General features: G+C 38.5%; 1 protein-coding gene across 1 annotated transcript in view; it reads right to left on the bottom strand.

Annotated features, from left to right (window-relative positions):
• Window positions 1-7429: 7429 nt before the first annotated feature.
• The window catches only part of TSHZ1 (teashirt zinc finger homeobox 1), a 59305-nt gene continuing 48505 nt past the window's right edge, over window positions 7430-18229 (bottom strand). The window contains exon 2 of the mRNA XM_074985872.1: window positions 7430-11932. Coding sequence (XP_074841973.1) covers window positions 8763-11932 — 3170 coding nt within the window. The 3' untranslated portion in view covers window positions 7430-8762. The remainder of the gene's footprint in view (window positions 11933-18229) is intronic.

Genomic DNA, 18229 nt, shown 5'->3' with positions numbered 1-18229 from the left:
TGATAAAGAAGGATATGCTGATGAGGGAGTATTACTATATGTGGAAGAAAGCATAGAGTCAAATATAAATCTTACAAATCTTAGATGACTCAAATAATACTAACGTAGTAGGGCAGCATCCATAGCTACACACCCCTTTAAAACACCGACCTGGGGCAACTGTCCCCTTTGCCCTCCCTATTGGCAGATCTGTCAATGCCCTCCCCAGAATTTTATTTCATTGGTTGCCACTAATTGTAGAAAGGAATGATGGCAAATGTCATGTGACCCATTCTGTTCATTTACAGCTGAGGAAGACTGTGCCCAATTCCAAGATAATAGTCATTATGCCATTCGGAAATGCAAAAACCCTGATTCAATATAAATAATAGGACCAATGCTGGATATCAGCACTCAGGAATCCAGAGTGGCTTGGAAAAGATAAAGGGATAATGGACATGATGACATAAAATAAAATATAATGAAACTGAATTACTCAATTTCCCAAACTGACGTCATATCTACAAGTCCACCTCTGAAAATACTCTTTTAAGAATCTGTTCCAGCTTTGACATTGGCTCTTCTAATGCCAAGTTGTGTTAATGCCCTGTATATCTTGACTGGGCTATTTGTCCTCCTAAAATTATAATAATTTGGGGGCAGAGAAAATATGGCGAAGAATCTGGTCTAGTGGCTAAGACATGAGATGACAAACCAAGAGAGTGTTAGACCGTCAAGTCTTCTGGGACTTCATCTTACTCCAAATAGTATAAATAACTTAGACTAGAAAATATACAATTGCTTTGCTAAATGGGTTTCAGTTTAAAGAAATTCTGTTAAATATTGACACAAAAGTCTGAACATTTGCATGTTTATCAAAAGGTTGGCTGAGCAACTAAATGCAAACTGGGAAAAGACTAATATAATTTTTAACTAAAATATGCTTTAAAACACAAAAGAAAAAATAAAAGAGAATATAGAAGAATTGACTTATGGCTGGATACAGAGACAACTGGGATAGAAATCAAAGAGACATCATCATTCTAGCTACTTTGGCCTTATTCTGCAATCCAGGCAGATTCATACAGATGACTGCACAAATCTGATTGTAGGATCTGGGCCTTTCAGTATTGTATTTGTTCCTCAGCCTCTGTCCATACTGGGATCGTCTAGTACACTGAAGTGCATGAGATGCTGCCAAGCCCGGTGCAGGACTAGGGTTTTAAATTGTCATCTTCGTAGGGCAGAAACCATGGGTTTCCTCTGAGTGTGGGAAGTACCTAACACCTTTTGGATGCTACAGAAATTTAAATAAATGATGTTATAATAACAATAAAAATATATTCTGTGTACCTTAAAGGGATGACAATACTGACAGTGTTCAAACAATAATAAGAAATGTATTAAAATATCTAGGTAAGCCTTTAGGGCCATACATTAGTTTGCTAAAGCAGCAAAACAGAGGCATAATTATTGCTTAAGCTCCTGTGTTCTTACTTAGAATGAGATTCTTGTATAATAAAAGTCAAAATGGAGATTATTACATTTTTAATCAGATAATTATAACTTAGACCCTACAGGTTTTCTATGGAGTCCTGAAACTTTGGGCTAATTATTTATTATAAATTCCAGTGTCACCTAGCATTATCCGTTTTTAATTAGACAAGAACATAAGCCATGCTGTACAATGAGAAGGTGAGCAGTTCTGCCCTGGGTCAGAAACAAAGGTAACGTTGCTTTAAAATTATTCAGTGTCGAGGACCATATAATATTATACACACACAAATACACAGGCACACACAGACCTGTTTAAAAACGATAAGCATATTGTGAGAAAAACAAGAATTGTTACACTGTGATAATCTTTACTTAATATCAACTTGTTTGTTGATTAAGATGCAGGGCTTTGACACATGATCTTATTCCAGTGAAGAATAGGATGATAAACTTGTGTCAGGACATTTTTAATTATGGTGAATGAAATTCTGTCCCCACTGAAATCCATAGTAGTTTTGCCATTGCCTCTGATGCAACCAGAATTCCATCCACTGTATTTTTAATGCGTTATTTACCCTTCATTTTTAAAACCTAGATAATAATCAATTATAGCTCAAAGGAATAATCAAAACAGACTGGGGCATTAACTGATATAAAAAGTCCCCTGGAATGATCATGATTCTTTATGACATAGAAAATGAAATGCCAATCTGAAGAGGACTTCAGACTTCACAAATTTCTTCAGATGATACTGAGCTCTAGGGTTAGCAGCATTTTGTCTTGATCCAGTTGAAAGGACTCCATATCTCCTTTTGGCTTCATTTTTGATGACAGCTTAGTGAAAGGTTCCAGTCACAAACCAATCTTTGAATATCTTTGAGTCAACAGGTTGGAACTGTGAACACTGATACAAGGTTAATGAACACTGTCACTTACCGCAAAGCCAGCTTCAGAGGAGCTGATGAGGACTATGAAAATAAGTTGTTTTACATATATGCAAGAGACTCCTCTTATTTACAGTCAAGCCTCAAGAGCCCCTTTTCTTCGTATTACTTTAATCACCCATGCCAAATGGGCCCTCTAGGAGTATGTCTACTCTTCAGTTAAAAACCAATGGCTGGCCTATGCCAGTTGACTCAGGCTCATGGAGCTCCGGCTAAAGGGCTGCAGCTTGAGCTATGGGAACCTCTCACTCTACTGCAAAAAAATTACCCATAGCAGCAAATCTCAGTCTGGATCGACTGACTTGAGCTTCTGTGGCTTGTGCTACAGAGCACAGTAGACATTCAGGCTCAGGCTGGAGCGCTGTCTCTGAAACTCACCTGAGAGAGTCTTCTTGAGGCCTGAGCTCCAGCCAGAGCCAGAGTGTTTGTGTGTTATTTTTTAGCCCAACACTCAAGCCCAAATGAGTTGGCCTGGGCTCAGATTCATTGCTGAGGAGTTTTTGTTACTGAGTAGACATACCCATATATATCTCCAACCTTTGACAGTCCTACAGGCTTTTTGTGCATTATTTGATTATCCTTCATTATAATACCAACTTCCATTTATCTAGCCAGTTTCAGCCCAAAGGCCTCTCAATTCTATTGCAAACGTGCAGCTACTTCTGGAGTGAAACAAAGAAACAACAGCATACAGCAAACAGCACATAAAGCAAAGGACTCAGCATCTGGTTGGAACAGGAGGAAGAAGTTAAGTGCTCGTCTTTGGGGCCCTGCAGTACAGACTACAAGGAGTGTATAAAGTAGCATTCTGTGCTGCAGCTGCTGCAGGTGGATGCTGCAGAACAAACTAAAAAGTTCCTCATTCATATTAAAATATTCCTCTTCAAATAGGATTACATTAACACGAACTAAGCCATGCCCGCCACATCCACATGGGGGAGTTACAGCACAGCATTTTGGTGCGCACTGCTATTCACAACCCCATGGAACCATGGGGCAAGGTAGACAAAGCCTACATTGCAAGAAAAGAGTTACTAATATTAGTATCTGGCCAAGAAAGTGGGGCTAACATTCTATTCTCGTAAGTGGTTAAAAAAGATTCTGTTTTATGTTTCAGTGAACAGATGGCAACTCCCACAGCCTCCTAACATCATGCTGAGAGAGCAGTTCACTATTCAATATTGAATCAGAGAGAAGAGTGCCACCTACTGAGTTTTTAAAACCACCTCCCACAGAAACTGGGCTTTCCTTGGAGGTCCCCATCCATAATGCTAACCAGGACCAACACTTCTTAGCTTAAGAGATTTGATAAGCTTATATTTCAAGGTGGCTTGGCTGTAGGCAAAAATCTGACACTTTTCCGATTCATCATTTTAATGAGTTTAATTCCTGCATTTTTGTTCCACTGTACTTTAATATATTTTAAGTGTTTTCAAACACAAAAGGTAATTATGTCCAGTGCACTTACCCACCAACAGTGACCTATAGAAACTGCAACAGAATCATACATAATAACCCATCAGAATACATAACCCATCAGCATTTTATTTTTTTAAAAAATATTTCCCATCCCTTCAGGATTGACCTTAGCAGCATTCAATTACCTCTTCAAGTGTGCAACCCAATGGTTTGCCAAAACCCGAAAACAATAAATGATATACAATACAAAACCCAACTTGCAAAATACACAAACCGAGACCTTCACTTGTGAGAACAGAGAGCTGGACAAATGTAAACACCAAGATGTATTGTTGAGAAAATGTAGCTGCACGGGTCTTGGAAAAGAAACACACACACAATAGATTTTTGAATGTTTAACAGAATAAAAAAAAAACTCTTACAGTGTATAGACAGGCCCTGAGGCCCTTACAGCTGTCTTTCTTCAGGAGATGTTCTGAAAGGTTATGCAGGTCACTTCCATACAGTAGCTGGTGTTGTAAGTCTGCACTATTCTTACTCTTCCATTCATAAAATGAAAGGAGAATTGTCCTGCATGCTGCTAGCATAAAAAAAATTAAGAGAAAAAAATGTAACTGCATATTACCTTTACTCAATAAAATAATTTTGGAAATAAAATGTTTAATCAATGACCAACATACAAAGATTAATGATCATATTGCTTTTTTTACCTTCTTTTTGATAGATGAAAAATCAGAGAATTCAAGCGTACCACAGACCATTTCTGCGGTACAAAATGTTACATCAATGCACCCGCCGTTCTAAATGGACTTTGTTCAGAGCTAGGCTTGAATGATGAGTCACCGATTCATAGATTCTAGGAACAGAGAGCAGAGCCATCCCTAGGGAACTGTAAATCATAGCAACTGTGCCAGATCCAGGGCTCTGTAGACCCTGTGAGCTGGTGCATTTGGTTGGTATGGCAGTACTGGAAATGACATTCATCAATTTCACCTCCCTCCCAGAGTACGTCCTGGCAGAAGGGCACATTGTGATCATCTAGTCTGACTTCCTCTAAAGTACAAGCCATATAATAATTGAAACGAGCATGTTATTTTAGAAAAACATCCAATCTTGATTTAAACAGTAGCAGTGTTGGAGAATCCTCTATAACTCTTAGGCTGGGTCTACTACACTTGCTCCCAACTTCAAAGGGGGCATGGTAATCAGGGCGATGGAAGATCACTAATGAAGTGTTGCGGGGAATATGCAGCACTTCATTAGGCTAATTCTCCCCCACGGCAACTTCCAAGTGTCAAACTTCAAAGTGGCGACATGTGTAGACAAGCCCTTAGTAAAAATTTTTCCAACAATTAATTATTCTCACCTGTAGAACTTTGTTTTATTTCTCGCTCAGTTTGTCTAGTTTCAACAACCAGCCAGTGGATATTGCATTGTACCTTTCACTGCTAATTTGAAGAGTCCATTATTAAATATTTGTTCTCCCCCTCCCTTATTTGTAGAATGCAATCAAGATCTCCCTTAACCTTCTCTTTGTCAAACTAAATAGACTGCACTCTTTTAGTCTATCACCAGTGCCAAATAAAGAGGTAAAATAACCTCAGTACTCTGCCTTGAGATTCCTATTTATGAAACTAAGGGCCACATTAGTCTTTTTGATCTTAGCCCAGCACCTGGAGATCATGTTCAGCTGATCAGCTAACACAATCGCCAAATCTTTTTCAGAGTCACTGCTTTGCAGGATGGAGTCCTCCAGCATGTAAGTGTGGTCTACATTTTTTGTTCCCAGATGTATGTGTATCCATACAGCCATATTAGAACATCTCTTGTGTGCTTACACCTGATTTACCAAAGGTTACAGATCATTCTACACTTGTGATCTCTCTCTGTTATTTATCACTCCACCAACTTTTGCACCATCTTCAAACTTTATCAGTGATTATTTTGTTTTCTTTCAGATCATTGGCAAAAGTGTTAAATAGCCTATCAAGAACAGATCCATGAAGGCCCCCAATATAAACACACCTGTCTGACAATGAGCCATCCTTTATAATTACATATTGAGATACCTCAATTAGCTAACTTTTAATCCATTTCAAGAGTGAACATCCAATCTCAGTCACCATGTTAAAAATCTTGTCGCTATCAGAACTGAAAGAGACTTGGCCATGCCCTAAACATCTCCCAAGGGGGTCACTTGGTGCTGAGAACTTAATTTACATGCAATGTTTCCAAATGAGTTTTAATGGATTTATATTACATTTGTGCCCACTTTAGAAGTATTACTTGCTCCATTTCAACTTTCTCTCACTCACTGCTCTTCCTGTTGCCCTGCAATACAGCATAACCTCTAATCATATATTTGCAGGCCTGTAGTAAACAAAACTTCAAAGGATTATTATGTAAAGAATCTACATTTATTGTCTTAGACCTAATTGTTATTCTTCCTCACCACCCCTTGGGCCCAAAGTACATAATTATCCAGTAATTGAACTGAAATGCCTAAATGGCTGGATCCCCTAAAGGACATAGGTATTTATCAGTGAAGAAAGTAAAGGACATTTAATGGACCCCCTATGGCATTATCCTTATATAGTAAAAATACTATATAAATATAGCTGACCTGGACATGCCAGGCTCTTCTGAAAACATTACAGGATACAGAACAAAGCTTAGTTGTTACTGTGACTGTAAACAATGTAAAGATAAGAAATAAAATTAAGCTGAACATAGAAGTCTGAGTTAAAAAACAATTTGTGAAGAATTAAGAAAGGGGGATAGAAACACACCTACAATAGTATCATTAGCACTATGTGAAGGCAAACCCCCAAAGGCCCGCACATTTAATAGCCCCTCCAAAATGTGAAACAGATAGCAGATACCAGGCTTTCACATATAGTAAATGTCATAGTACTCAGGAGATAAAGTACTCAAGGCCCCGACAGCTCTCTTTTACGTTCTAAATGACATCTGCCTGCAGAGAAACACCTGATACAAATGCGCTCAGCTTACCTCAAAATGCAATATTTAAAAACTACAGAGAAACACAGGTCTGCCTTCTTGTACTGTAAGTAAGAACTGGTGTTGAAGCCTCAGAGATCCTCATAGCTGCAGGAGAGGAGAGTGTCAACATATCCAATGGACAATGGGAGTCTAAGTCACAGCATTTTACTCAGCCCAAACTCTTGATGCAGGTAAAAGGAGTTTTGCCCAAAGAAGGGGCTCATGAATGGGCTCTGAATACAAAGCAAAAATGTTTACAAATACATTTACACAACACAAGAAGATTAACTTGGCAAAAGATACTCAGCCTGTCTCACAATCCATTGATCAATAAAATGCCCATCCCTAATTAATAAAATCACAATGATTTTGTCAGAGGTACATTTAAGGCAAGTATATTTTAAGAGCTTATGAACACTTGTGGCTGAGAATGAAATATATCAGCATACAGATCTCGAGGACATGATTTCTAAGACATTTTTTTTTGGTTGATTGTATAAGTGAGACCTCTTGTTGCTTGAATAACACCTCAAAAGGAAAAATAATGACGACATGACGATGTACGTAAATCAAGAACTGCATGTGGGTTTATTATACACTTGAGAAAACAGTGGATTTAATTTTGTGAACCAAAATGTACTGTACAATATTAATGATAAAACATCAAAATGTATAATTCATAGTGCATTGCTTGCTTTATTTTTATTTATTTATTTTTGTCAGATAGTTCCTTTAAGTACATGCATCTGGAAAGATGCAGGTGCCAGTAAAATTTCTCTACTTAAATCAAGCTGCAGGAACTAAATTTTATTCAAAAAGTGTGGCTTTACATTATATACATAGAAGTTGAATATAAAATGACAATATAAAAAGGTAAAAGAGAAAGCATACAGCCAGAAGGTACAAAGAAAGTTAAACAGTTTAAAATGGTACGATATGTAACATGTATTTTTTAAGCTGATGCTGGCAATTTACAGGAACAGAATCCAACATTTGCCCCATATTTTTATTTTGTTTTTAGTTTTCATTTACCAATGCAGCACACTATAGAAAGGTAAGCTTGTACCAAAGCTTAACATTTGTAAATAACTATAAACTGCAGTATTTTACAGGAAAAAAAGCATTTTACACTTTTTTTTAAATAACAGCTTGCATACTTTTTTTTTTTTTGTTTGCCAAAAAAGTGGCAATTCAGCATCCAGAGGGTTTGGGCATAGTGGCAACTTCGTTTGCTCTTTTATATTACTATTATTATACTCATACAGTTGTGACTTCCTAACCCCTTGAGCACTAGCTTTCTTTTGTCCACGAATTGCATGCATGTTTTCTCCACAAATCAGCTCTGCATTAAAAAGGCTCATTTAAAAAAAATAGTAAATTTTGTTTTTGACACAGTTTTGATTTGAATTAAATCCCTTTAAGCCTCTTTATTTATTTAATTATACAGAAAGGCACAGAAATGCTATTACAGTTCTCAGAGGGTTAAAACTTGACACTACTAGGTTCTGTGACCTTTATTGTCATGGCAACTTTGTAATTTTAGGATGTCTTTTTATCATTGTTCTTCATGTCTTTCTTTACCACTAAATTAATGTCTCTCAAAAGTGTCTCCCACTATATTCTACAAAAGATAGCTTAACATCAAGGACAGATGTTAAAAAAAGGGTCAGACTTCGACTCACAAAAAAACAAAAAAACAAAAAAACAAAAACAAAACAAAACCACCATGCACAGATCAGACAAAGAGCATATAAATATAACTACAAAATAAGTGTAAGAAAAACCAAGGTCCAGATAGGCAGTTCAGCAACAAAAGTAAGACTGATTTCAGAGGCTCAGATCAGGCCTAGTGCAGTACTATGAAGAAGTTTAGTGCAATGTTCCTGTGGTCACTTGCATACCTAGCTGTTTACCTGGACGCTATTGTTTTTCTAATTCAGTTACATAGATCAGATGGTCCTCTGGGGACTTGCCGTGTGTTTTACTAAGGTGCAGTTTGACTGCGTGCTTGCTTGCAAAAGTTCGGTTACAGAGCTTACACTGGAATGTGGAGCCCAAGTCCTCCTCAGCAATTCCAAGTGAGCTCAAAGTCTTGTTCGTGAGGACTTTTGAAACATTCTGCTGCTCTTGAATCTGATTTAGTGGCAACTTTGACAGATCCTTCAAACTAAAGCCTAAATGTGTCTCTAAGTGACTTATGTATGTAGAAGCAGTCCTGAATTGAGAGGCACAATCATTGCAAAAGAAAACTGGATGTCCTGTGTCTAGGTTCTTTAAAAATTTAGTTCCACCTGTCCTCCTTAATTGATACTTCACATTGGCCAGCCAGTGGCTAATTGTGGTCATGGAAAGACCAGTAAACTTAGAGATGTGTACCCGCTCCTGTGGACCTAGGTCTGACATAATATATTTGCCTTCCGGCGTCTCCCTCAAGCTGGAAGCAAACTGTGCTTGAAGGATCAGAAGATGCTGAGGGTTCCAGTTGGACTGCCTGCCTTTCCTCTTGTGCACTGGTGACAGCTCATCCAGAGCTTCCTCAAAGCTGCTTCCATCAGCATCAGACTTCTCTGACACAGTGGACGGAGTTGAAGACTTGGGTGTCAAACGCCCCGTAAGATTTTTCACCATATCAGAAATATCCATGAGGGCGCTCTCCCTTAGAGGAGACGAGACAGAGTCAGCCACACTGGAGACAAGAGGTTTGGTTTTGGACTTGGTTAAATCAATGGGCTGATCACTGTTTTCATAGTAGTATCGGTCAATGGCATCAGACTGCTTGACCGGAGTGGTTGGGTAAATGGGTTTGTCCAACATACTGTTGCTAATTTTGTACAACATGGCCAAAGGGTCCAAAGAGGGGCTAATTGGCTTAGAAACTTTGCCTAAATGTGTATTCATAATGGACTGCAAAGCACTTAATGGGTTAATGAAAGATGGCTCAGGCGAATGGTCTGTGATGATTCCTAAATTATTACACCCATTTGTGACTTTTGCTTTGAGTGGTTCTGTACCATTTGGAGTATGAGCTTCAGCTGGACTGTCCTTTTTGACCTTCTGAACTTCTGCATCGGGACTCTTTTTTTGCTGCTGTTTGTTGTTTATTTCCTCCAATTTTGGAAAGTCTTTGTTTTCTTTAGCAGCAGGTGACGCTGGTTTAACTGGAGAACTCTTCTCTTTCTCTGCGGGTTTTTCTTCTCTCTTTACACTGATTTTACCTGTCACCTTCTCCACCAGCTCCTCCATCGCAGACACATTGCTCTTATGAGGTGGGGGTGTGAGACTACCTGGGGAATGGACAAGTGCACTGTGTTCTGAAGATAGTGATTTTACACTACTGGCATAGGATGGCTGCATTTGAACACTCTGCACTGGGGGTTGTAGGGGCTTCACTGTTCCCGGTAGCTGGTATGCTGCATGAATGCTGGGGTATCCTCCCCAGGAAGGTGCTCCATTCTGAGCTTTGCTGATAGCTGTTGTCACTGTGTTCTCAAGTGATTTCAATATGTCAATTCCACCTTTAGGACTGTCATCCAGATCCTCCTCTCTGAGGTACTGATATAAAGTTGTTGGCTCAAATTTTTCTACAGAGTCTTCATTCTCCTCTTTGATCTTTTTGTCCGTTTCAGCGACAACCATCTTTTCCTTTTCTGGGTCCTTCTTCTCCTCAGAGTTGGTAGACCCAGCCGGAGAATCAGGCTGCTTTTTAATGTTGGAGGCTGGTAGTCTTGTATGGGTGGTGGGTGGCAAAGGTATGGACTGTATCTTTTCCTCTACTACAGGGTCCAACACTAGCTGTTTTCCTTTTTTGGAGGCCGAGTTTGTCACCTTCAGAAAGTGACCAGTGACCATCATGTGAGCAGTAAGTTGTTGCAACGTGTCATGAGAACTGCCGCACTCCATGCATTTCAGTATCTGGGCTTTACGGGCCTCAAATTGCCAAGTGTAGCTAGCACCATTTTGATAGCCATAGCGATTGTTTGGGGTCACATAGGGATTGGCAGTTTTCTGATCCTTTGCAGCCTCACCCAATGCAGCCTCTGCAGTGATTCCCGTTGGCTCAGGTGAACAAGGTGATGCTAAGTCCTGAAGTGCTCGCTTTTTGGTAGAAGGGACCAGTTTAGTGATGGCTGGTACTGGTTCCTTCAGAGGCACTTTCTGGTAATGCTTTGTTTTTATCATATGGACACTCAGATCTTGCAAAGATTCAAATGAATGCCCACAGTACATGCATTTCAGCACTTTTTGAGCATCCTCTTTGCCTTCCATTTCCATAAGTGAACGTTTTCTAGGCTTTGACCATCGTTTGGTCTTTTCCGATTCTTTATCTCTGTTGTCATCACGATAGTGTCCAGTTTCATTCATATGTACGGTTAGCTCTACCAGTGTGTCATAAGCTGCACTGCAGTCTTTGCATCGAAACTTACTAGCACCAGTGAACACAGACCCATAGAGTTTATTGTTTTGCCGGTAAAGCTGCACTGTGCTGAACAGACTCGGCTCTGGGAGAAGTCCATATGAAGACGTCTGCTGCAACGTTTTAGCTAATGCAGCTTGGTGCCAGTCATAACCTGAGCCGCCGCTGTTACTGTTACTAGTATTACAGTTACTTGAACTAGTACTGGTGTTGGTACTCGTACTGTGGGTGTTGGTACTAGCGCTGCAGTTGGTGTTGTTTTCATTCTGGCTAATTTCATTGTTGCTGGTGGTTGGACTGGATTTCTTTAAGTCCAAAGCTAAACTGGACCAGCAAGACTCTGACAGTAAATTTGCATACACAGCTTTTATTTGTGCCAAGCTGTCCTGTGGGTAGGAAGCACTGTCTGTGCACTGATGATCTTCTTTTTCTTCTTTAGAGGAAGTGCTTTTGAAATGGGTCAGCTGATCACTGTTTTCACTGAATGGTGAACCATAGCCTACCTCTTGATTAGTTGCTGTGCTGACTGGGGAATTCTGGTAGCTCTGAGCCTCTTTGATCTCTGTTTCTTCATTGCACAAATATTCACTCTCTTGGATGTCCCGAGACAGCCCATCATCCTCCACTCTGTCTTCATCTATTTCCGCTGCCTTCAATTCCTCCTCAGGTACATATGCTTAAAATATAGACAAATAAAACAAAGTTATGGAATGCTGACACTTTATATCTGCCATTTCTTAAGCCACATGCAGTAATGATTAAAACAAATTTTAAAGGTATGTTAACAAACAACACGGCCCCACCAGTTATACAGTCAGCCTGTGAACCCTCAACTTCACATCAACCTCACATCTTAATAAGGAGTGTGATTTTTTTTTGTTGTGCTAGAGTAACATTCCACAGACAATACTGCAATAGTCACTATAGTTTTTGAAAAGCATTAAGGCCACTATTCTCCTCAACACCAGAGTAATTAAATAGAGCAATAGTCAGGCAGTGAGATATAATAGCTCGAAGTGTGTACGAAGTAGATGTGTGAGGTTGACATCTGCTCCATGAACCTAGGTACTTAGCTGGAGTGATCCCATTTGCTAAAGTCCTGTAGTGAACTGACCTCAGCTGCGCCCTTGAGGGCAATCTCTAAACTGACTCTAATGGAGTCATACTTGGCAAAAGTATTGGGTCAATTATTGAGAGGGTTCCTGGTGACTTGCTGCATTGGGTTCATTAGAGAGTGGAGAAATCTCACAGCTTTTGGCTTTCACTGGCATAGGGCAATTTGAAATATAACACTTAAACTGAATTAAAGGGGACAACATACAGAAAACAATTATTATTGTACTGAATGTACAAGAGATGCTTTGCATCCTCCTACACTGTAGCATGACGTGGGTGCCACGTTACTATTCTGGCAAGAGCAGTTGGTAGCTAAAAATAAAATAAATGAGCGAGATGAATATTTAGAAGTGACAAACATAAAACATAAAACCACAGTGATTATTGGCTTACAGTAAATATCAAACTTTGCTATTGTATTGCCATCTGGTGAAACTGTACAAATTACATGTTCATCTATATCAAACTATTTTTTAAGCTAGCAAATGTGATATTCATGAGCAGATGGCCACTATATCAAAATACATTTACTCCAAGGGGCCAATTCACAAAAGTCACTTACGTGCACCAAAGTGATAAATGTACATTTTCACTGCATAGTAGAAAATATATACGGACTCTTTTGCCCCCACATTTATAAAAAGAAGCACTTGGCCGGACCACCTTGGCTGTAGAACTTAGGTGAGTATATGTGCAAGTCAAATAAACATGCGTTGTAAACAGCCTTCAGACACAAAAAAAAAAAAATATTTTCACGTTGGGTGAATTGTGCACAGAGCCATTCTGAAGTGTATGTTATTCCTTTGCAGGAAGAAAGGCTGAACAAAAGCCAGAAAAAGGCATTTCTGTTCCATTGTGATATGCAAAAAACAAATAAAATACACTTTATCATATTAGGAAGTTTCAGTTGTTAGGCATTAAAACAATTTGTGCTAATTTTTCACAAGCAGTTGTCTATTCTTTTTTTCTCTAAATTTTTCTCCTTTAAAAAAGCAAAATTTATTCCCCCTATTTTAACAGAAAAACTATTTAAAATATTTATTTATACATAACATAACTATCTACGAGCAATATGTGACAATTCTTTGTTTACAAGGAATAAGCTCCCTGCACATCTGCCAACCAATATTTCAGGACAAAAGGATATGTGGCTCATTCCACACCTCTACCACAGGAGCACTGTACCTTATGTCCACTTCAACCCTCTAACCAGTCTATCGCTTCCTGTCTCATTCTTATCTCTGGAGATATGTTGTTTTACTAAGAACATTTAAAAGTTACAAACACCACAGTGTCAGGTGAAGTATTTTATTTTAAAGCGTGTCTGAGCCACAAGCTCTTTTTTTTTAAAAAAAATGTTACGGTACCAGGAAGGAGATAAAGACAGGGCAAAAAAAAAAAAAAAGGCTTGAGAAAAGGCTCAGAAGAATTATGGTCCTCGGCAAGGAAACAGAAAGAAAAAACTACTATTCATTTATTCTGTAAAAGTCTCAGCTCTTACAGAGTTATCGCAAGAATGTCACTAAGTGCCCACAATAGCCTTCTAATGCTGTTACATTTATAATTTTAAATTGCATGTATTGTAGAAGAATCTACTAGAACAGCTATAGTTAAAGGTCAGTTGGTACCTCTCATCACACATTCCTGTTCTCAGGTATTTATAACCAGAAAAATAAAAGGCATTTTTTGTTATTTTCTTGGAGGGCAAGCATAGACAATTATGGATTCAGGCCTTTTTTCCAGGCTCACAGTGTATAATATGGACTAGGCCCTTATGGCATTTTTAATTTACCTACAAAAATATGAACTATTAGTGACTTACAGTCAGTTATTAGGGAGGAGCTGAAACTTAATGGGTCATATTCTCTGTTGGTATCAATTAAGCTCCACTAAATTCAATTGAGCTATGCTAATTTACACCAGTTGACAGTCTGATTCATTTTTAAATGAACATTGCTAACTGCTTCATGTTGCAAATCAGTGCTACGGGTCAACAATCTGCATGACTAGTCCACTAGGTCACTGTTATATTTCAAAAGGGGAAAAAAATATATTTTTAGAAATTACTGTAAATACCTGCTTCAAATTAGTTTCTATCTATGTTATAACTGATCCAAATTATGCATCTTTTCTTCTGCTTGTATATGATGTTTTTTGTGTTGGCTCTCATACACTGCTGGTTGGTGCGAAAGTTTCTTTTATTTCCTCCACAAAGGAAATTAAACTACATCAAAAATGTTAGTTACATGAAATGCTGGGTGTTAACACATAAAAGCAAAGAACCTGAATGTTAGAGTGAAATTCCATATTTCACTTTCTTTCTGTACATTTTCATTGCAACTCCTATATGAGTGAGTTATTTCACATGCCAAGACATACTAAATACCTAGGCAATGGACAGACAACTTTCTGCTTTAATAGTGATTTTTTTCTTCTTTCAAAATATAAAGTCAGATCCTGAAAACAATCCAAACTTTTAGATACATGTATATATCCACACCCATGTTTATGCATTCTCAACAAACACAAACATACACACAATATATATGGATTAATAAGGTAGTTTCCTTGAAATGTTTACATTTATATTATTACCATTAGAAACTGTTTCATTGAAAACCTCTGATTTTTGTTGAGATAAATATAATATTTTTATCCCAGACTTTAATAATGTTTGTATTAATATTCTTGGTAGAAACAACAGAATATGACACAAGGTCAATGCAATTTTCTAATGCGAAAGTGTTCTGTTACAGATTACAGAAGAACAAAAAATAAAGACACCTTTGTTACTTTTCAAAAATACATATTTACTAAAATTTCCCCTCGGTAAATCTGATGAATGAGTAAGTGTTGGAATTTTAAACACAGCAAAAATCCTCTTTCCACTTACTTTACAGGTAAGTGCTATTAACCTACATCAAATAAAAACAGAGAAATTGAGATGCTCTCTGTTTAAAAATGACAGACAAATGGACAGTAAGATTCCAGTCATGTGTTTACATAGGTGTATATTTTTATTTACTTCCTGCGCCTACAAAGATGTTTCCAAGTGTGATCGTTTACATGTGTGTCCTGCAGCCACACAGAAATATCTAGAGCAGCAATAAAAATTCATCTCCACTATATTCTTCACTATAACCAAAGCAGGAGATATTACAGTACATAATGTTACTAATCCCTCTTTCGCGCTCTTAAAAAAATCATCTAATTACAGGCACAGGAAGAAATAACTAGTGATTGGAAGTGGTCTGCTTTTCTTTTTATTAAACCTCGTTAATATTGCTTGCCCATAAGATGTGCATTCTGGATGCCGATGTTTCCCCACAGATGTACTGTCATTGCCAAAAAACATTAAAACCTGTACATTCTAATGTAAGTGGACATGAGGCACTATATACTGTAAATATTAGTGGTACAGCACATTGTGTTTGCTTCAGTGAGAGGGTTTATGCTATAAATACACTGCCACTGTTTGAACAGGAAACACACGCTGGAAATACTAGGATAACAACATAAGGTTTTAAAACCAAGTGGAAAAACATAAAATACTTCTTTAATCCTTAGCCCAGTTCTTCTGAAGGAATTTCTCTTTAGCATAGATTTGTTTCCATTTATAGAAAGGACTGTAGTATTCAAACACTGTTTTGGGAATGGCAAAAAATGATAATTGTATAGGTTTTCAACAACTAGGTGCAGTAAATATAGAAAACTATCAAGGCCAGACAATAATGGATCAAAAATAATTGAAAGGGAAAGAATATCTAAATATTCAAGGCCCCAGTTCAGAAAGCCCTTAACCATGTACGTAACTGTAAGCTTATGATTATGTCCCATTGAAAATGAGACTGAAGTATGTGTTTTGCTGAACAGGGCTTGGGTATAAAATTCTTTGTTGAATCAGGCCTAACCAGAAACAAAATAAATGTGGAATTTTTATGAACCACCACCATTCAGCACACAAAAGGTGTGTTTACACAACGCCTGATGTTTATCCATCCAACAGAAAACAGCAGCTGAAGTTTCCACGATTCGCTACGGGCATTTGGCACAAACCAGGTTCATGACTGGGGGTGACACGTGCTTGTGCGAAAGCACATTTCGCACCTCAAAAGAGGTTAGACAGATAGTGTATATCTATTTACCAATATATTTTCAGAGTGCAATCTTAGTGATTCACAAAGGAGAATCCAAAAGCCCAATGTTACAAACGGTTAGGACAACAGCTGAAGGATTTGAAAAATTTTCAAATTACCACATACGAATTCTCAGGAAGAGATCTCAGATATTACAATGTCGCTGCAGTACCAAAAAATGGGTTAGTTACAACAACTGCTGAAGAGCACTGCAGCCTATCAGGCAACCGTAAGGATCTACTCTAGTGGTTTGTGTCTTTCATTCATAATTCCACAAGAATAGGGGACAAAACAGTGCACTAGCACTGCCTCTATGGTTTCAGTTTTTTCCATCGAAGGGAAGAACACATTTTATGTGCACCAAGGCATGTGCAGATGTGCACCACCAATAGAAACACATAGTGGCCGCTGTGGGCACTCTATAAACCAGCTGAGCAGCACCTGAATCTCTCCTGGGCGGGTGCTCAGCTTAAAAGGAACACTGATTGCCTCCCTTGTAATTTTAATATAATGAGTCTAAAAAGTAGATAAGGCATTGCAACAAGAACGACCTCTGTGCTTCTAGAAAGTTGAACAGTAATCTTAAATGCAACCCCTTAAAAACCAGCAAGATTCTTCACCTACTTCTCAGCCTACCCGCACCCACCATCCATTCCCCTTTGAATGAATGTTGAAAATTATTAGCCAACCTTTGCAACTGGAGACAGGAGCAGCTTGCATGAGGGCGTATTTTCACAGCGATTCTAATCTGAGAAATGTACCTGCTCTTCCTCCTCTGTCTGATAAACTATACATTCAAGCATTCTCATTAGTGTTCCGATCACCTCAGAGAGCTGGAGATGAATCAGTCCATCCACCCCTCCTCTCCCTCCTCTGTCGAGATTATTTCATTGCAATGTTCATTTTCGTCCCTGCTGGCAACATTACAATGGACGTATTTAACCTGTTTCCATTACTTATACAAATTACCATTATGGGGTAGGACAGATGTTAGAATCATGCCACATAACTGACTTCCCTACATTCTTTAACAGGGAGGATAAGAAGAGGGAAAGCTGTTAGATCATACCATCCAGTCGCAATAATGTTCTCTGCTACTAGATTCATTAACTTCCAACATCAACGTTTCAATTTCTTTCTGTGTGAAAATGTTGGTTGAGCTCACTTAATTTGGAGCCGGAAGTCTTTGTCCGGAATAATTTTTTGATCAGGTGCTCTAACTAAGGAGTGGTAGGGGGAGAAAAGAATAAAGAAACGCAGAGGAAAACCCAACACCTTGTCGAAAATGTTATTTCTCTAACGTGGATGATGAAAGAGAAGTCAGTTAAGATGCTGGTACTCAAAGATGGCTGTCACTTCAGATAGGGGATGGCACAGCTCACCTCGACAGGTGACACTTTGGTGGAGCAAAGGCTTGCTGCATTATTGAGAGCACCCGAGATCGAGATGACAAAGACTGTAGGCCCAGAATGCCTCGGGCTCCTAGAGAAGTGAATTCAGCAGGCAGATGGATTTCAACCTCCATCTGCATCACTAACTAATAGTGAAGTACAAAACAAAAGTTTGATTAGAAGATTACCAGGGAAGCACATGGGTGCCAAAGGGAAACAGCCCAGGCTCTCCCAATATCACCTTCCCAATAATTCTAAAAGAGGAAGTAAAAAAACTCAGAACATATAACTTTTTAAAAAGCGTTTTGCTCCACATTACTTAGTTGAAAG

Source organism: Carettochelys insculpta, chromosome 2, assembly GCF_033958435.1.
Source record: "Carettochelys insculpta isolate YL-2023 chromosome 2, ASM3395843v1, whole genome shotgun sequence".
Classification (NCBI taxonomy): domain Eukaryota; kingdom Metazoa; phylum Chordata; order Testudines; family Carettochelyidae; genus Carettochelys; species Carettochelys insculpta.
Note: the sequence above shows the minus strand (reverse complement) of the source record. Positions and strands in the feature narration are given on the sequence as shown.